This window comes from Balaenoptera musculus, chromosome 8 (assembly GCF_009873245.2).
Source record: "Balaenoptera musculus isolate JJ_BM4_2016_0621 chromosome 8, mBalMus1.pri.v3, whole genome shotgun sequence".
NCBI lineage: Eukaryota > Metazoa > Chordata > Mammalia > Artiodactyla > Balaenopteridae > Balaenoptera > Balaenoptera musculus.
The window spans coordinates 646,580-666,099 of NC_045792.1; the positions used below are offsets into that span (position 1 = coordinate 646,580).

General features: G+C 63.2%; 1 protein-coding gene across 1 annotated transcript in view; it reads left to right on the forward strand.

The window, feature by feature from the left end:
• IGSF9B (immunoglobulin superfamily member 9B) overlaps positions 1-19,520 on the forward strand; it is a 41,894-nt gene that overhangs the window by 6,204 nt on the left and 16,170 nt on the right. The window contains 13 exon segments of the mRNA XM_036862451.1: positions 2,827-3,024; positions 4,483-4,629; positions 9,357-9,508; positions 9,758-9,875; positions 10,910-11,051; positions 11,319-11,464; positions 13,701-13,843; positions 14,120-14,260; positions 14,342-14,458; positions 14,697-14,847; positions 15,630-15,741; positions 17,804-17,979; positions 19,067-19,293. Coding sequence (XP_036718346.1) covers positions 2,827-3,024; positions 4,483-4,629; positions 9,357-9,508; positions 9,758-9,875; positions 10,910-11,051; positions 11,319-11,464; positions 13,701-13,843; positions 14,120-14,260; positions 14,342-14,458; positions 14,697-14,847; positions 15,630-15,741; positions 17,804-17,979; positions 19,067-19,293 — 1,970 coding nt within the window.

The following is a 19,520-nucleotide window of genomic DNA, read 5'->3' on the forward strand; positions in this document are numbered from 1 at the left end:
TGGGCCCTCCCCCTCCTGCAGCCCTCCCCCTCAGGTCACCACCCATCCCTGTCTTCCCCTCCCCCCCCTTCCTGCTCCCTTCTGTCCCCTCCTGGCTCTGGGTCCTCTGAAGGCCTGTGTCTCTGTGTCCCAGGCTGAGTCCTGTGTGCCTCTGAGCTCTCCCTGTCTGTTTGTCTCTCTCTGTCTCTGTCTGTTCGCACCCTGACCATCTGTCTCCATTCTTGCCCCTGGACTCTCTTTCACTCTTCGACGTCGGTCGTGTCCTCCTAGGGTTGAGGTCATCTCTCTCCTCCATCAAGCCCCTCTTCCGTCTCCGCTGCCAGCAATGTTTACTTTTTTTTTGCAGTGAGCTTTTCTGGAGAAAGTGTTTTATTAGACATGCTTGGCTCAGAAAGGCTCAGGCTGAGGGGGAAGTGCTCGTGGGTGATGGAGTGAGAGCACACGCTGTGTGTGTGTGTGTGTGTGTGTGTGTGTGTGTGGGTGGGTGTGTGTTGAGGAGATGAGGGAAACTGATAAATATTTTAGGACTCAGAAAGCCAGGAGGGCTGGTCTGAGCGTGGAAGCTGGGGCAGGGCCTCCCCCCGCCCCGGCCTTCTTCCTGGGAAACGGGTCTCTTTTGGCTTTGCTCCCCGTCTCTGCACTGCTGGCCTCACCGTGTCCTCTCCCAGCTGCCGGCCGCTGGTGGAAGGGTCCTCGGGAAGAATCGTGGAGGCGGGGCTGAGGCCCTGGTGGGCCTTGGGGGGGTGGGTGCGTAGCCCTGAGTCCAGGCTGGCGGGGGCCGGTGTGGAAGAGGCTGCCTCGCTGCTGTGCAGTGAGAATGAGGCAGCCCAGGTGCAGACCCTCACCCCGCCAGAGCCTCCAGAGCCTTCGCTGTGAGAGGGGGGCAAGCGACCCTGCCCCCTGCCCCAGGCGCTGGGGCCGGAGCCTGGGAAGGAGCCCCTTCTGTGGAGACCTCTGCCCCCCAGGTGATGGCCCCCGGGAGGAGCCCCCTCCTCTTACCCTGCCTCCTGTATTTCCTCTCTTCTTCTCCTCCAGAGTCTACACACTCACACGTGCATGCACACACGTACACACACGCACACACGCGTGCACACACGCTGCTTTCCCTGCTTGCTCAGGCGGCCTGCTCCTTGCCCATCCCTGCAGGGTCCAGGATCAGCCTTTGTGCCCGGGTGCTGCGAGGCGGGCTCTGTCCCCACCTGGTGCCCCTGGGGTAGCGGGGGTGCCTGCTGCGCTTTCCCTGAGGGGCTGGGATTCAAACTTAGCCTAAAGCAGGGCTGGGAGGGTTGGGAAACCGGCTGGGGCCTCAGGCAGGTGAGGGCAACACTCTGCTCTGCTCCAAAAATACTCTGTGATCTTAGCTCTTTCTCTAGAAAACAGTGATGTCACCGGTAGCCAATCAGCTTCTGGAAGGGTTGCCTCCTCCTTCTTCCGCAATTTGCAGGAGGAGAGGGAGCTGGAGCGGGAGGGAGAAAAGGAGAGACAGACAGAGACACAGACCCAGAGAGATGGAGGCAGAGCGCACCACGGAGACCGGGAAGTGGAAAAGCAAAACCCCTTCCCCGGCACAGGCGAACGGAACCCCACACGTTCCCCCAACACACACACACGCGCTGCTAGAGACGTGCAAACGGGGAGGTGGGGAGAGACTGGCAGGTAGACAGAATCACCCATGTAGCGGGGAGCTAGAGAGAGAGTGACAGGGACACAGCGAGACGGCCGTTGCAGGAGGAGCCAGAGCCAGAGGGTCAGAAAGACACAGAGACACGGAAGGATAGACGGACGAGAGGAGCGGGGCAGGAGCCCGCAGGGGAGGGAGGTGTGGTCAGAATCAGGCCCAGAGGCACGCGGAGGACAGGCGCGGCTCTCCTGGGCGTCCCCGCTGGAAGCCTCCGCGGAGGCTGCTGTCCCTGGTGCTGCCTGGAGGGGCCCAGCCGGGACTGCGGGGCGGGGCGGGGTGGGAGGGTAGTGTGGGAACTGGAGGGAAGGCAGGGGGAGGGGCCTCTCACTGGGAAGGGAGCTGGACAAGGTGCCTTTGGGCTGGAGGTGGGGGGTGCAGGCCTCGGGGCGGAGCCTGGGTTAACCGCTTCTCTCTGCGGCTGGGGGTGGGGCTGGCCTCATCGCCCCTCCCTTCCAGGCCCTTTCGGGAGGGTGGCCGAGCCCTGTCCAGCCGTGCGCCTCGTCCTCTGCCGGAGGTGGGGATGTTCCCCTTAGCTGGCTGAGGTTAGCGGCCCCAGGGTCCCCCTCCTGCGTCCCTAGCCTCCTGCGGCCCTAATGGTGATGTCTGGGGCTTCGCAGCCTGATAGGCTTGGGGCGTGGAAACTGGCGGGCTGGAGGCCCCTCCCGCTCCCCCCTCTGCGGCAGGCGCAGCGGACAGAGGGAGGAGGGGCAGAAAGGCCAGCTCTGGCCCCCAGGGTTTTCCCTCTGGTGATGCCACGAGCAGCCTCTGCTCAGCCTGTTAGGGTTCCCCGCTCCTGCGTGGAGCACTCTTGCTTTGTGCCCTGAACATCAGGCTGAGCTGGGGGCGGGGCGTGGGAGGACGGCTGGCTCTGCAGCTCCTGCCGGGCTCCAGTGGGAAGCATCCTGGTGCAGGAAGACGGCCCTTGTTCACCCGCTGCAGCGCCCGGGCCACGGTGTCCGCAGAGGGGCCGAGGCCCCTCCACCTTCTCAGTGGCCACGCTCCTCAGAGCTGGCGGGGGTGTCATGGGGGAGGGCGCGGTCGGGCTCCGCTCTGTGGGGTTGGCAGGGCAGGGGTGGCCTCTGTGGGGGCCGGACAGGATCTCCTTTCACCTCCTTTCCTGTGTCCCTGTGTGGCTGTCCCGATAGGTGCCCACGGCCTGCGAGAGGAGCCCGAGTTCGTGACCGCGAGGGCCGGCGAGAGCGTGGTCCTGCGATGCGACGTGGTCCACCCGGTGACGGGGCAGCCCCCGCCCTATGTCGTCGAGTGGTTCAAGTTCGGGGTGCCCATCCCCATCTTCATCAAGTTTGGCTACTACCCGCCCCATGTGGACCCTGAGTATGCAGGTAAGGCCTTCCCGCCTGGCTCCGGGGCCCCCGCACCGTCCCTCCTGCGTCTCCTGGCCTCTTGTCTTTTCCGACGGGCCTCGTATCTCTGTTTTCCCGTCGCTGTCTCTGTCCTCCCATCATCCTTTGCACTCTGGGAGGCTTTAGTTAAGTGGCGTGAGGAGAGGGACGCGGAGGTGGGGCAGACACAGAGCCTCCTCACAGCCCCGCTGGGCCGCAGGGGCCGAGGCCGGAGGAGGAGAAGGGAGGCCAGGAGCCGATGGGTGGGAGAGGAGGCCGGCGGGAGGGCGGCTCGGCGGGAGCAGCTGCGTCAGAGCCATGGCGGCCGCGGGGTTTGCTCTGTCTGGCTTTGCCCACTCCCTCCCTCTGGCTTTGAAGTTGGGGCCTCATCCCGTCCTGAGTCCTGAGTGCGAGGAAGTGTCGGGGCGCCTGCTCCACTCGCCGCCTCGTCCTCCGGCCGCCCTCCTCCCTCCTCCTGTGGCCCCAATGCTGTCTTGCTCTGCAATTACTCCTGCCAGCGGTGGCCTCACTGAGTCACTGTCAGGGCCTGCCCGCCAAGGAGGAGGGCGTGGGGCGGTGTGAGTGAGGGGCCTGTGTGCCTGTGCGAGGGTTGCACGTGGGCTTGTGTGTGTGTGCATGCATCTCTGAGTGTGTGTACGCATGCGCGTGTGTTGGGGTTTAAAGGAAGAGAGGAAACTGGTGGGACACAGCTTTTATCTTTACCTCTGATTTCTGAGGTCTGCATTGCATTTTTCTCAGCTTCTATTTTTCTCTCTGTCCCTCTCTCTCCTCCTGTGTCTATGTCTCTCCGGCCCTGGTTGGTTTTGACTGTCTGGTTTGTAGGCAGATTGCCATTGCCGAGGAGACAAGGAGGAAAGCACAGGAGGTCGTGACACTGGGGCGAGGGGTGGGCCCGAGTGGAGAGTGAGCGGAGGGGGGACCCCGAGGGCTGCTCTGGGGAAGGGGACGGAGTTAGGGAGGGTGGCTCGGGGCGTTGCTCGCCTGCCAGCCGCTCCTCATTCTCGGGCTACAGGCCCTGCGGCCGAGCTCGGAACCTGGGCTCTGGCTGGATGAGCGCTCTGCTCTCTGGCCTCCGCGACAGGACTAGGAGGGGACGCCGGCACCTTGTCCCCAGCGGCCTCTTCTCCGCCCCCCGTAGGGGTGCTGGGCAGACAGCGTGCTGGGCGTGGCAGCCACGGGGACCTGCTGGGGCGGGGTCCCGCTCCTCTTCTTCTGGGCTCTCTGGCCCCCTTCCCGCCAGCTCCACATGCCTCCTGCCTTTCCTTGGCCCCAAGAGAACGGGAAGTTGCAGGGAACTGAGGCTTCCTCGGTGCAGCTGGCGGGCAGCGAGGCTGGGGCTCTCGGGGCCGCCCTGCTCTGGGCCTGCCCGGCGGGCGGCGGACTGGGGTCGCAAGGGTGCTCTGCGCGGCCCTGACCCGCTCTGTCCCCTCTCCACAGGCCGCGCGAGCCTCCACGACAAGGCGTCCCTGCGGCTGGAGCAGCTGCGCGCCGAGGACCAGGGCTGGTACGAGTGCAAGGTGCTCCTGCTGGACCAGCAATACGACACCTTCCACAACGGCAGCTGGGTGCACCTCACCATCCACGGTGCGTGCGCGCGCGCGCGCGGGCCTGTGCGTGGTGCGTGCGTGCGTGCGAGTGAGCGGGCAGACGTGCGTGGTGCGTGCTTGCATGAGTGTGCGCGCAGGCGTGTGAGCGTGCGTGCGTGCCTGCGTGAGAGCTTGCACATGTGGTGCGTGCGTGTGCGCCTCCGGGCGGGGGGCCCCAGGCCCCTGGCTCGTCCTGGAGCCCCCGGGGGCCGTGGGCGCAGAGGCCTGGCAGCTCCCGGCACCAGGGCGTTTGCCGCGGGCGGGGTCGTCAGAGCCCAGCGCAGGGAGGTGGAAACCGGCATCTGAAACCGGTAGGGTTGAGGAAATGCGGGGCGGACTCGGGCGCAGCCGCAGGAAGACCCTCTCCGGGCATCTCCCCGTTACAGCCTTCTTTTAGTCCATTCTCCTCGGTAACCGTTGGGCGCCAGTCTCTACGCTGGATGATTGGCAGCAGCAGAGCAAACCCAGGGCCGGGCAGGGATCCTGCTGGTCCCCATCCAGAGGGTAATCTTCTGATGCCCGCGGGTACTTACCGCCCAGGTGAAGGGTGACGGGCCTCGTGCTGTGCCGTGCTTCCCAGGGGGCCGGGGTTTCCCTGGACCGAGGGTCCCCTGTGCCCTTGGGAGCCCTCCCTTGGGAGGGGACATTCCTGAGGAGCCAGGGAGCGCCGGAACTGGGAGAAAGTGGAAGGAGAAGTGGTCCCCACGGTGGAGGGGAGCAGGGTTTTTGCTTTGATTTGTTTTTCTGACCGTACAGTTACTCTTGATTCAGTTTATGAGCCGACGTGTTCAGCCGCCGCGTGTTGCAGACGCTGAGCTGGTAATTGAGGTGTCAACAGTGCATGTGCTTTGGACGCGCCCCCCACTGCTTGGGTCTTTCTGGGTGTGATGTCTGTGACCCTGGGTGCCGCGGTCGGGAGAGAGGAATGGGCGGTTGCCTGGGTTGCAAGTCTCTCTGAGCCTCGACGGTCCCTGCCTTGTGGGTTCGGGTCAGGCCATGCTCCTTCCGCCTTGAAAACCCATCCAGGGCCCTGGAAGAACAGATTATTTTAGCCGGAGCATTGGTCTCTGGAAAGCAAACTTAGGGACGGTGGCCCTGGGTCAGTGGTCCAGGCTGCCTGAGCCTCTGGGTGCAGGCGGCTCCTGCTGGGCAGTCCCCAGAGACCGATTGGAGGCTTATTATAAATCTTGGTTGGGCTGTCCCCACCACCCGCGAGTTTTTGAGTCATCCCTTTTCGATGCCAGCTGTTGTGTGTGCCCAGAATGAAAACTCGGCTTAATATTAGCCCAAGCAAAACATAATTAGGAAGGTAAACCTGCTGCTGACAGCGTCACTGACGAGCACCGAGCCGAGAGCCCCACGCTACTTGCTTTCTTGTGCCCTTTCCCGAGGCGGGCCGACGCCTCCTGCAGCCCCACCTCCTCCCCTCACATCACTAATGGGTCCGGTCCAGCGAGCGGAGAAGCAGGCATGCGCAGACGCTCCGAGCCGGGACGCAGAGCTTCGTCCGGAGTCGTGTGTCCTGTTAGAGCTCGGGCTCCGTCTGCCCCAGGGGGAGTTCATGGCTGGGAATTCCTCGTTGCTCGGAGGGACCGGCACGGAACGCGACCCGATGAGACTCGGCTTATTTCACGAATCCACCGCATTAGCTGTCTGATCCCTGGCACCCATATCACCTCTCTGAGCTTCCCTTTTGTGTTTCCAAGAACAGAGCCTGTTTGTAGGGCTGTTGTGAAGATGAAGGGAAACGCTGTGGATGAAGATGTCTGGCACGGCGCCTGGAAGGTTGGCTGCGCGGGGTCATTGTGTGCAGGATGCTGGTTATCTTCTTCCTTAAGGGAGAAAAAGATGAAGTCGGGTCGCACAGGAGGCGCCTCAGGCTGGGAGAGGTGGCCTGTGGTGGTCGGAGAGCCCTTGGGGATACACCCACGACCACCCATTCAACACACACTTCTGAACATCCACTTGGCAGGCTATGGGGAAACGCAGTGGGTGTGACCCAGACCCAGCTCTGAAGGACACGTCAAGAGGCAGTCAGGTCCAGAGAGAATTGCAGTGTGGGCTTTGGGAGCGTGAGGGATGGAGGGCTCCCCTGAGGCAATGAGCCCTGGGCAGAGACCCTTCGGGGAGGAGGAGTCTGCCAGGTGCGGGGGCAGGAGGCGGGAAGGGTGTTCCAGGGCAGAGGGAACAGTATGCCTGGAGGCCCAGAGGAAGGAGAGCCGGCGCATTTAGGCAACCTGGCAGGTTGTTCTTCCGGAAGGGTCAGGCTTTAGCACTGGGGCTCATCATCGGATGCCTTCCCTCACCAGGGGCCTCCCTCTCAAAGTGTGGACACCACAGGCACCTCCCAAGGTGAGCGATCTCACCCTTTCTTCCTCCTGCATTCTGAGGTTCCTTCCCGCGTAAATACTTCCGTTATCGAAGGAAAGAGTTTGGAGCACCAACATTCCGTTGCTTCCAAACTAGAATATTTAATGTCAGGCATTTCTGACTGGGATCACCTTTGGAAAATGAAAAATTAGAATCACAGATTGTCTTATTCTCCTTCTGTGTTTTCTTGAAGACCAGTTGGGAGGAAACAAACCCAATTATTTCTTTATTGCATATAAAATACCTGGAAAGCCAGAGTCAAACCTTGCTTTAGGTCGATGAATTGCTTGGAGGAGAGACCAGACTATTTCTAACGTGCACGATTAATTATAGGGCATTTGTAAAAAAGAATTAAGCCTAGAAATGCAGCTGGTAAGCTCACACCTAATCCAGTAAATAATCGGGAGTCAAACCATTATTTTCCGGAAAACTCGAAATTGTTCAAAGTGCTTTCCTGATTAGCACCTAAATAGTAAAGTAATTATGTAATTAGTAATTAATTTGTCACTTCAGGATGTAATTTACCATATTATCTTTTCTTTAAGCGTGACACAGAGGTAACAGAGGCCACGGCTGTGTGAGCTGGAGTTTAAGGGCAGGCGTGGCGGGAGGGCTCTGCTGGGGTGAGCGCACGGCCAGGCCAGGAGGGGCCTGGGGTTCGGATGCCAGGTTCCCTCTGCAAGGACTTGGAATGAGTTTTACCGTCACTTTTGGTGTGTTAGACGTTGGGTGAGGATGGACTTTCTCAAGGATGTGTCGTGCGTGAGGAAGCCTGCTTCTTGGTTGCCCAGCCCTCACTCCTGTGCCCCCTTTGGGGCCACGCTCAGCGGAGGGGTGGGGAGATGTTGAAGAAAGCCGTCTCGCCGTGGTCTTGTCTTCGGTTTTATGTTTGCGTTTGTGTTGGCCTGTTGTGTGTGTGTGTGTGTGCGTGCGTGCGTGCATGTGTGCGGATCTTTCATTGCATTCATCTGTCCGTTCAACCAGTGTTTGATGAGACTCTCCTACATGCCAGGAACTGCGCTAAAAGCTGGGCACATAGTGGGATTCTTGGAAATCTCTGCTCTCAGGAGACTTGGTCGTAAGTGCTTTAAACAGTCTGAGGAGACAGGAATGCAGCAGGTGCCTTCCTAGACCGGCTGACCAGGTGAGGCAGGGGTGGCATTTTAGCAAAGGCGAGCAGGCACTGAAAGGGTGAGACGTGGGTACAGCCCAGGAGCGGGGATGGCCGACGCAGAGCCCCCAGGGATGGAAGTCCTTGGCATGTGTAGGAAGGCGGGAAGGCTGTTGTGTCGGAGCAGAGTTGAGGGGTGTGCGACGGGAGGTGAGGCTGGTGGCAGGTGGTGGGTGGCCGCGACCCCCAGCGTGTGCTGGGCCTGGGGCAGGGCAGCCTCCGAGGAGACCCCTCTCACAGCTTCTCGTCGGGGCCTCAGGAGCCCTGGGCGGCCGACAGCAATGACAGCGATGACAGAATGGCCACCGTTTCACATGTTTACGTTTTACCAGCTCCTTTCACGGACTTCACCTCGCTAATCCCTGCCCACTGGTCTGGAGGGTGGGGTTTAGGTAGAGCCCAGAGCGGCTGAGCCCAGGGTTACAGAGCGAGTGGCAGCTGGACTTGAACTTGGAGCCTTGAGCCCGGTGCTGTGGACCCTAGGCTGGTGTCAGCAGTTGCCCCCCACTCCAGAAGACCCCGAAGGATCGTCCAGGGAGTTGGGGTTGATCAGGTGGCTTCTATAGGCAGCTCAGACAGGTGAAACAGAGTGTGTTATTCATGCCGGGTGGGATTTTAGTCAGAACTCCGAGGCAGGTGCTGGGGGACAGCCTGGCACGGTCATCGAGACTTCGGAAGGGAGCAGCCCGTAGACTGGGCTGTCGGCCTGGTCCCCAAGGCAGCTGCGGGGAAGGCGGGGGATTGTCGCTGCAGAGCCTGGGCGATTCTTTGTCACCTGGCTTGTGATCCGCGCTAGGCCTGACAGGGCTCAGATGGCAAGTGTCCCAGAATCGTGGGCCTGGCTGGGCCGGGGTTGCAGAAGGAGGGGTGTCTGGATGACTGTGGGGTGACGGGCGCCTCGTCTATTGCTGCATCCCTGGTGCTCAGCATGGGGGGCCTCCCAGTGGGTGCTGGACAAACAGTCCTTTATTGGGAATTGGGTGTATGCAATGGCGAAAGTTTAGACTTGGGATCCAGCCACACTGCCTCTGAGTTCCAGGTCCCCCCCCACAAGGCAGGGCCTGTCACCTGTGTCACCTCCCACCTCCTGGAGGGCGCCGGCCTCGTGGGGTGGCCCAGTGCAGGGCCCTTGCTGTGTGCAGGGCCGCTGGCTGACCCCACCCCGCGCCTTGGGTCTCTTGCAGCTCCTCCCACCTTTACAGAAACACCCCCCCAGTACATCGAGGCCAAGGAGGGCGGCAGTGTCACCATGACCTGCACAGCTTTTGGGAACCCTAAGCCCATTGTCACCTGGCTGAAGGAGGGGACGCTGCTAGGCGCCAGCGGCAAGTACCAGGTGAGTGCAGCTCTGCCGCGGCCGCCGCACCCTCTCCTCCTTGCCCTGCGCCTCCGGCCCCGCGACCGGTCCCGCTTGCGGAGGCGCAGGTGGGGCTGGAGGCGGCAGGCGGAGCGGCTGGCACCCGTGTGCTCGGAGGGAGAAGCCTGCTTCCGTGTCCCCAGGTGCACGGGCCCCAGGCCACTTCCACCTGGGATGGAGTTGGCGGGCCCAGGGCTGGCAGCTGAGCCCGCCTCTCCTCGGCCCCAGGTGAGTGACGGCAGCCTGACGGTGACATCGGTCAGTCGGGAGGACAGAGGTGCCTACACCTGTCGCGCGTACAGCATCCAGGGGGAGGCCATCCACACCACCCACCTGCTCGTCCAAGGTGAGAGCGACCTGGCCTCTATGCCAGGGCCTCTGGCAGGGAGTTCCGGCCCCACTGAGCTTGGGGGGTTCTTCCCAGGGCGTGGGTGGCTCAGCGGGGGGTGGTGGGAGCTCCTCCCCCTATCGTGGGGCTCCTTGGTGGCCTGTGGCGGCCCTCCCGTGAGGTGGCGGGAGGCGCCATGCCGAGTGGGTTTCTGCTTTCTCTGAATGTCCGGAGGGCGTCCTGCTGGGCCTCCTCCTTCCCCGGGGCAGGAGCCCTCTCTCAGGCCTCCACCCTCTGATGATGGCATCAGTAAACAGAGATAGGAATTCCGTCCAACCCCAGAGGGTTAAATAACACAGAGGGCATTTGGTGGGGCTGGGGTCAGCATCTGAGATGCCAGTCTGCCTTGCCTGGGGCCCCGAAGCCCCCCGAGGGGGCGGTCTCCGTCCTGCTCGAGGGGTGGGGGCTGCGCGCTGCTTCCGCAACTAGGGCCTGTCTGGAAGACCAGCACCGCCGGGGCTGCTGGAGCTCCACCCCTCTCCTCCCCTTCCTCGACCCGCCTCGCCACCACTATCTGGTCAGCCCGCAGCCTCTTACTCTCCCAGTGGCAAGGCGGTTCCTTTCTCCTTCCTGCACGTGTGCTGCCCTGGGCTCCGCTGCAGAGAAGGAGGGGCAGGGAGGGCCGTGTGCGTGTGTGTATGTGAGTGTGCGTGTGTGTGTGTGGGCTGGCTGCTCGGAAGCCGGTTTTACAGAGGGGGTGTGCGTGGGGCGGGCGTCTACAGCGGGCTGGGAGCACACGGCCACACCTCCGGACCCCTTGCATCCCTGGGACCTGCAGGGAGAGGAAGAACCTGAGCACAGGCAGCAGCTGGATGCGTCTCCATGACAACCGCTTGGCTGTGCTGCCACCTCCTGGACCAGTGCCTTCCCCGCTGTCCCTACCCGGCTTGGGGTGCCCCTTCCTGAGGGTCAGAGCCTCCTGGGAGCCCAGCGCTGTGGTTCCCCCCCCACCCCCCCACCAGGAGAGGTCACGCTTGTTCCTGTCCCCCCAGGGCCTCCCTTCATCGTCTCCCCTCCTGAGAACATCACTGTCAACATATCCCAGGATGCTCTGCTCACCTGCCGGGCAGAGGCCTATCCCGGCAACCTTACCTACACCTGGTACTGGCAGGACGAGAATGTCTACTTCCAGAAGTGAGTGCCCGCCCTTCCCTTGGGGCCCAGCCACGCCCCCCCGGGGTGAGGCTTCCGAGCAGGGGCTGCCCTTGGGCTCTGGGAGCTGGCGGGGGTTGGGGGCGTCCGGTCCGAGTGTCCGTCACGCTGAGGCCAGTGTGTGTGCGGAGGGCGCCTGTCCCCCTCCTCGGCTGTGCGGAGGACCCGCTGGCACGTTGTCCAGCGTGGAAGGGAAGACGCCTGCCCCCGCCCCCCCGCCATCGTGTCCCGCGTTCTGTGTCCCTGCAGCGACCTGAAGCTGAGGGTGCGGATCCTGATCGATGGGACCCTGATCATCTTCCGGGTGAAGCCTGAGGACGCGGGGAAGTACACCTGCGTCCCCAGCAACAGCCTGGGACGCTCGCCCTCGGCCTCGGCGTACCTGACCGTGCAGTGTGAGTGGGGCAGGCGCAGGCCACGCTGGCCACACGGGGGGCTGGAGGGCTGCGTGGAGGCAGCGTGGGCGGAGGAGGGGCCGAGGCGGGGACGGGACAGCGCGGGAGGAGGCCTGACCCGGGCTGGTCAGCGGAGGTGAATCGAGCCCCCGCCAGGCTCTTCTCCGGGCCGCACGGCCGCCCGTGTCTGCTAATCCATTCCGTCAGCCTCGCCCCGGTTGGGCTCAGGGACAGGCGGGCCTTCTGGACACCGTCCTCGTGCCGGTGCTGGCCAGCTCCTCTGTCCGCACCTTGAACGAGGTGTTTTTTCCTCAGTATCTGAGGGCATGTAGCTCACACCCAGTGGGGCAGCTCTCCTGCCGCTCTCTGCTCCCCTGCTGGGTGGGCAAGGGGGACAGATCCTCTCTGGGGTGACGAATCCGCTTCCCCAGCACCGGGCCCCTGGCGGCTTCCCTGCCGCGCCTTCCAGGGCTGCCCGAGACCCGGGGGAAAGGGCTGCTCTTGGGCCGGAGCGACCGAGGGCTTCTGTGCGGCATCACTCAGCTCGCTGGTCTCGAGTGGGGGAGAGGATGAGTGCCGGGGGCTCATCTCTTGCTCCTGATTGGAGGATGGCTCCGTCACTTTGACAACAAAGGCCCCCCTTGACGTGGTAGGTCACAGGCGCGCCATCACACAAGGGCTCGTGTGCGAGAACCACTCCCTCCCACAGCACGGAGGGGCGGGCGAGAGTGTGACCGTCTGGAGAGGCGTGGCCCAGAGGTGGCATCTGAGCTGAGGACATTAGCAGAACAGCTGGTGACCCCGGGAGGCAGGCAGAGCGTGGGCCTGGCGGTGGGCCCCCTGAGTCCCGACCTCACACCCTCACGTAGTGACGCTGCTGGTGGGGGCGGGGGCCTCCTCTCCGCTGTCCACAGCCGAGGACAACCCTCAGCTGCTGTCTTTTGAGCCCCGAGTTCTTAAGAGCTGTGAGGCCCAAGGAAAGCTGTGTGGCCCAAGGAAAGCTGTGAGGCCCAAGGAAAGCTGTGTGACCCAGAGCCCCAGGCCTGTCCCACCCAGAAGAGAAAAAGCTTTCATAAGTTACCTACTGTGTGCCCAGGCTGTGAAGGTGCCAAGGGCAGGGCAGGCTCCTTGCGGAGCAGAACCCCTCTGCCTGTGTCACCCGGGCACGGAGGGGGCAATGGCGGAGGGAGAGGGCCAGCAGGGGTGGTCTCCGAAGGACGATGATCCAGCAGGACCAAGGTTCCCATCCTCCAGGCTGGGGCCGTGTCTGCTGAGGGAAGCGTTTCCCTGTCTCCCTCTGGCACCATCACCCACTCCCACTTGTCGTTTTTTACCTCTTTCCTGCCTTCAAAGAGAACCCGGGGGGTGAGATTTTCAGGTGGGTGAGACAAGGATCTTTGTTTCTGCTAAAAAGCAGCGTTCAGAGTATTTCCCATTCATAAACCCTTTGAAAACCTTGGAGGAGAAAAAAAAAAACACCTACCATACAAAAGTAGGAAGCTATGTCTAAATATATACTTCGGCCTGGTATTTATGTAATGCTCTTCTCCGAAGGGCTCCAGACGCTACCAGAGCCGCCCATTCATCCCCGCCGCCTCCCGGGGAGTCCTGGGGGAACCCGGGGAGCCTCGGAGGGGGTGACTCACCCACGTCACAGGGCTGCTGCCCCTGCTCTCCCGAGAAGGTTCCAGCGGCTCCGTGGCTGACTCTGCAGCCCGCCTGCACAGATGGGAAACCGAGGCAGAGCAGAAACGCGGCCTTGTGGTTCCGCCCCTGGCCGCCGTCCGCAGAGGATGTGGGGCGAGGAAGGGCTTGGGGTCCCGCAGAGACTCGGGAGGGGTGCTGCTATCTTATGTGTCCCGGATGCTGAATGAGTCTTACGAGAGGCCGGATGCTGGCTTTGAGGTTGGGAGTCTAGGGGCTGGGGAGGCGGACACTGGGTCCCTGCCGGCTGCTGAGTCTCCGGGCGGAGCTGTTTGCCGGGAGCTGCAGGCGGCAGGAGCAGCGGTACCTCCGTGCATTCAGGCGGGTGTTCTTAAGGATGCAGGGCTGGACAGACAGGACGGTTGCTGTGGCCTCTGGGCGGGCCGCCCGGGGGGTGGGCTTTGCCATCTCGTGGCCCCCGCTGGGCCGACACCTGGCACTGCGCCGAGTGGGGTCCCTGGGCTGCGGGGTGGCTCGGCCCCCGCCCCGCCTTCTCACCTCTGCTTCCCTCCCCACACCCCCGGCCCTGCAGACCCAGCCCGCGTCCTCAACATGCCCCCCGTGATCTACGTGCCTGTGGGAATTCACGGCTACATCCGCTGCCCCGTGGACGCAGAGCCACCGGCCACCGTGGTCAAGTGGAACAAGGACGGCCGCCCCCTGCAGGTTGAGAAGGTGCCGGAGGGCCGTGTGCCGGTCGCGGGAGGCCCCCGGCCCTGAGGTGCCGCCTCTGGGGATGTGGTTCCCGCCGGGGCCCCTCCCCTCCCCCCAGGATTTTGGGAGAGCAAAGCTGTTTCCCGGGGGCCGAGTCCGGCAGGGCCTGGCCGCTCTCGCCCCGCGAGACGCCGCACCCGGCCTGCGCACGGAGGAGCAGCTCAGGTCCGGCTGCGGGGCCTGGGCCGAGCACCGGCCCCTGACCCCAGCTCCCCCGCGCTGTCTGTGCCCCAGCAGAACCTGGGCTGGACGCTGCTGGAGGACGGCTCCATCCGAATCGAGGAGGCCACAGAGGAGGCCGTTGGCACTTACACCTGCGTGCCTTACAACACCCTGGGGACCATGGGCCAGTCTTCCCCCGCGAGGCTCGTCCTGAAGGTGGGGCCGGGGCTGCGGGCGGCTCCATGCGGGCGGCGGGCGCCTGAAACGCCGACGTCACGGCCTCGCCTGCTCTCCTAGGACCCCCCGTACTTTACGGTGCTACCAGGCTGGGAGTACAGGCAAGAGGCCGGCCGGGAGCTGCTCATCCCCTGCGCCGCCGCCGGGGACCCCTTCCCCGTCATCACGTGGAGGAAGGTACCTCTGGGCTCCGGGGCTCCCGGGGAGCGCGGTAGGGGCGCGGCCTGGGAACGGCGCTGTTCCGACGGGGCGGGGGCCGAGTAGCGACGGTGACTCCTGGTGCGGGGGCGCCGGGAGGGCTGCGGGCTGGGGCCCGGTGCCGCCCCTGTCCTTCCTGGATCCCTGAGTGTTGGTGGCTTCTCTTCTTCCCTGCCCCTCCTCCCTCCCTCCTCCCCGGCCCCCGTGTTTGGCCAAGGTAGGGAAGCCCAGCAGAAGCAAGCACAATGCCCTGCCCAGCGGGAGCCTGCAGTTCCGCGCCCTGAGCAAGGAGGACCACGGGGAGTGGGAGTGCGTCGCCACCAATGTGGTCACCAGCATCACTGCCAGCACCCACCTGACTGTCATCGGTATGGGGTGCGGGAAGGCGGGCCGGGCTCTGGGTGCGGGGCTGTCTGCTCCCAGGTCCGGGCTGGGCCTGGCACAGGTGTCCCCTTACCTGGGGCTCCGGGCACGTGTGCCCACTTCCTCTGCCTGAGACCTCGTCCCCAGGACCTCGTGCCCCTCCGGGGATAGACAGCCACGGTCGTACAACAGCCCGTGCTTTTTGAGCATTTACCACCAGCTTTAGGCTCAGCACCTAGTGGCACCTCACCACACACGTGTGTGAGGTGGGAGCTGAGGTTCCCCCCACGCTCGCTCATTGAGACCGAGGCTGGTCTGGGTGGGACGCCCTGCCTGGCGTCACTGCACTGAGTGGTGGGCCCAGGACTCAAGCTCCTGCCGGAGCTGTTGACTGCCGTGCTGGGCTGGTGGGCGGCTCTCACGTTGGTGTTTGGGTCTCAGGCCAGAGAGCTGTGTGGGACGGGGGCCTTTGGGCTTTGCCTGTGGCCGTCGGCAGCGCTTCCATGCTCTCCAGACGAGCGCAGGCCTGGTCGGGGCAGACGACCAGGGGCTGGTTTCCCTCCGGCCCTCATTCCTATGCTCACGCATCTCCTGCTGGAAGGACAAGCCTGCCTGCGGGACGGTTTTCCTCCTGCAGCCCCATGACCCAGCAGGGCTGGGTGCAGCTCCTCAGAGCGTCCTTGTCCCCGTCTCTCCCCCCGGGCACCGCTTTTGCCAGGTGCACGAGGTCACAGCCCGGCTCTGCGGGCTCAGTTCCTCCCGCCTGAGGTGTCCCCTTGGCCTGCAGGCACCAGCCCCCATGCCCCGGGCAGTGTCCGGGTCCAGGTCTCCATGACAACTGCCAACGTGTCCTGGGAGCCAGGCTATGATGGAGGATTTGAGCAGACATTCTCTGTTTGGTACGGACCTCTGTGAGTCACCCCCGCACGCCTTGCTCTCTGCTTATCCCCGCCCCCCCCCCACCGTCAGTCCCTGGGGTCAGGGGGGCAGGTTATGAGAAGGGTGTGGCTCTCCACCTGCCCTACCTCCCTCCGGAGGGTGGGGTGTGTTGCCCGGTGACCAGGCTCCAGGGGGGGTGGGGTGTGTGGGATGACGACGGGGCTGGGGCCTGGATGGTCCATCGCCCTGTGCTGTGCGTCCCCAGCTGACCTCGCGGCCCCTCCCTGTCCTTGGCTCGCTCCTCCAGCTTCCTCTGTTCTCTGGAGCCCGGAAGAGACTCCTGATGTTCAAGGGCATCGTAAGACAGCCAGCCACAAGCACAGATCTAACTTTTATTCTGGCCCTGCGCCAGTGGTTCCAGAAACCAGTGTGAAGTGGCGCTCACCTTCCTGGCCTTTTGTGCACACGTGCATTTTCTCTCTAGGACTGTGTGTCTGTCGTCTTTGTACCTGGTTATACGTGCACTTAGCGAAGTGCAGAGATTTGAGATCTTTTCCAAACCTCGGGGTAGACAGACATCTTAATAATGCATGAATCAGGCTGAGGACAGGTGTAGAAAAGCTGGGAAGAGGCGCCTCGGCTGAGGTCCACCCGTCGCCTCAGGATTTTCTCTCCCCACATCCCTATCCTGAGCCGAGCACCGGCCACCTGCATCATGGGTGACATCCTCGAGTGGGGCGGGTGAGCCCTCACCTTCTCCCTTCCAGCCCTGTCTCTTCTGGGTGTGTAGCCCCAGCCAGGCTCACCAGGTCTGGGGGGAGGAGGAAGCATAGCCGGGGGCGCCTGGAGATTCAGGGAGAGCCCTCTGTATACTTCTCAGCAGCAGGGAGGTTAAGAGGGACCTGGCCTGCTTCCCAGACTCTGATTACCGAGGCGTTCTGAGTTATGGATGCCGACTGGACCTAGGTGGTGAGCTTGGGGGGCTCGGAGTTGAAACAGAGCCTGCTCCCATCCCCACCTGTTCCCCAGGGCAGGCGGGACGCTGCCAGGCGGCTGCGTGGCCAGGGCAGGGCGTGTGGCCGCCTTTGGGGAGGCCCGAGCTGAAGGTCTGGGCATGGACTGGTTCCCTCGCTGCCTGCGGCTCTGCTTCGCTTTGTCACTCTGCTGCCTGCTGTGGTGCTGGGCGGGGGAAGGGCGGTCGCGGGGCTGGGGAGGCCTCCTTCCCACGCTGGTTTCTCTTCGCTGGGCTTTCGGCTGCCTCCGCTCCGATCCCTGGGCAGAGGCTTGAGCTGTGAGCCGTGAGCCCTTAGCCTGCAGGGGCCTGGCCTCCGCGGGGGTCTTCGGGCTGCTGAGGGATTGCGTGGCCAATCCCACAGGACGATGTGTCCTCCCCGTGGTGGCACCGGGCACTGCGCCTGGGCGCTGGCTTCATGGCTGGCAGGGAGTCAGGTGGGCCGCAGAGCAAGGGTCGACCCTCCCCCCTGGTTCCAGTGTTCTGTAGCCACAGCGCGGCCTTCCTTGGTGACTTCTAACCCAGAAAGCCTTAGGGGTCCTGGTCCCCATCGTGGGGAAGCGCTGGTCATTTTTGTCCTGTGCCCAGCTCCTCCTCAGTGACTCAAGCCTGCTTGGACAGATTGAGCCTTCGGGGTCACGCAGGTCCCACTTTGGCTGTCCCCGGGAGGCTGGGTGGCCAAGGGCACCCGGCCTCCTCCTGGTCCTGCTTATCCCCACTTTCCCACTTTGGTACCTGCCTTGTTCCCAGTGTCCTCACTCCCAGGGCTGTGCCACTCTTAGGGCTCTGACCAGGGTGAGATTCTCCCAGAATGCAATTGGTAATTTGACCAGTATCTCGAGCATCAGTAACGCCAAGGGTCCCTTTTCAGAGAATAGGCACCAGTAGTGGCTGGGGACCTGGCTTCATGGGGACCGGCACAGCCACAGCTGGGGGGTCGTGACCTGTTCCTGACCTCTAACCTGGGGAGGCTGGGGCAGCACCCCCAACTCCAGCACCTGTGTGCCCTCTCGAGTCTCCAGTGTAACCCACGCCGCGCCCTTGTCCCCGATCCTCTCTCTCTCGGGCAGGATGAAGCGGGCACAGTTCGGGCCCCACGACTGGCTGTCCCTGCCTGTGCCTCCGGGACCCAGCTGGCTGCTGGTGGATGCCCTGGAGCCCGAGACAGCATACCAGTTCAGCGTCCTGGCCCAGAACAAGCTGGGCACCAGCGCCTTCAGTGAACTGGTCACTGTGAACACTTTAGGTGAGGCCGGGCCGGGATGTTCCTGGAGGAGCTGGGATGGAGAGCAGACGTTTCCCGCCCGCTGTATGCGGGCGCCTTGCTAAGTGCCTCATACGACCAACACTGACCTCCCAGTAAGGGTCTGTCCTACCGTCCCGCGTGCTTTGTCCGGGCTAGGGTGCCCTCGTGCCCCGTCTGAGCGCTGTGGGCTGCCCTGATGTGTCCTCAGATGGATGGAAGAGCTTCAGTTCCATCATTCCTTGTTGGCCCCATGTTTGCCTCTTTCTGTGGCCTCCCGGGGGGTTGGGGGTCCTTCCTCCTCCTCCTGTACTCCCGCTGCGCCCTTCCTCTGGCCCCCGGCCTCATCTGGTGGCAGGCGTAGGGCTGCCTCTTCCTCCCTGACCCAGCGGCTCACCCCGCCCGCCTGCTGTTGCATTTGGCCCCTGTCTGCAGCCAGAGAGGTCGGCTGCTGACCTTGTCCCGCATTCTTTCTTGCCTGGCTCACCCCGCCCCGGAGACCCGCGCCCTGGGGCCTGTTTTTCCACCTGGGCCAGAGGGGAACTGATGGAGTCAGCAGTGCTGAGGGAAGATGTTCCTCCTTCCTTGGAAGAGAATGAAAGATACGTTTTGTAGTATCTTTTCCTCTCTCTTTTTTAAGATATATTTGATGTGGACCATTTTTAAAGTCTTTGTTGAAACTGACCAGGGATCGAACCCACACCCCCCTGCATTGGAAGGTGAAGTCTTAACCACTGGACCGCCAGGGAAGTCCCTGTAGTATCTTTTCAAAGATACTGTCTTATTCAAAAAATAATTACATTTCCTTCTTCCATGAAGTTCCTGACTCTTTTCCTTTCACGGAATCTGATGCCCTTGTGTGTGTCGTTAGAAGTGCTCTGGAAATGGAGTCAGGAGGCTCGGGCCCACCTGCCCTGCCCCCTTCCCTTGGGTCAGGAGGGCTCTTCATGGGACACGTGTCCTGAATTGATGCCTGCACCCTGGGGATGTGGCCCTCATCGCCCTCGGGTCACTGTCCCCACAGGGACGTGTGGGTAGAGGGGTTGCAGCGGCCTCGGCACCCCCGCCATCACCTCTCCCTCCCCCGCAGCATTCCCTGTCACAACTCCAGAACCCCTGGTGCTGGTTACCCCACCGAGGTGCCTCACAGCCAACCGGACCCAGCAGGGTGTGCTCCTGTCCTGGCTCCCACCTGCCAACCACAGCTTCCCCATCGACCGCTACATCCTGGAGTTCCGCGTCGGAGAGCGCTGGGAGACGCTGGATGACGCCATACCCGGCACTGACGGGGACTTCTTTGCCAGGGACCTGTCCCAGGTGAGGGGCCTAGCGTTTTCCCTGCTTTTCTCAATTCCGGAACTGACGTGACTCTTCCTAGAATCGCCGGAAGCTTTGAGTGACCAGCTCGGGTGTGTGTGGGCCGGCTGCGTGCCGTCCCACGCCTGCACTCCTGTGCTCCCGGGTCTCCGGCCAGGGTTTGGGATCCTCCTCAGATCGCCGCAGCTGAGGTCCGCCCTGTGGACCGGGCCTGCCCTGTGGCCGCG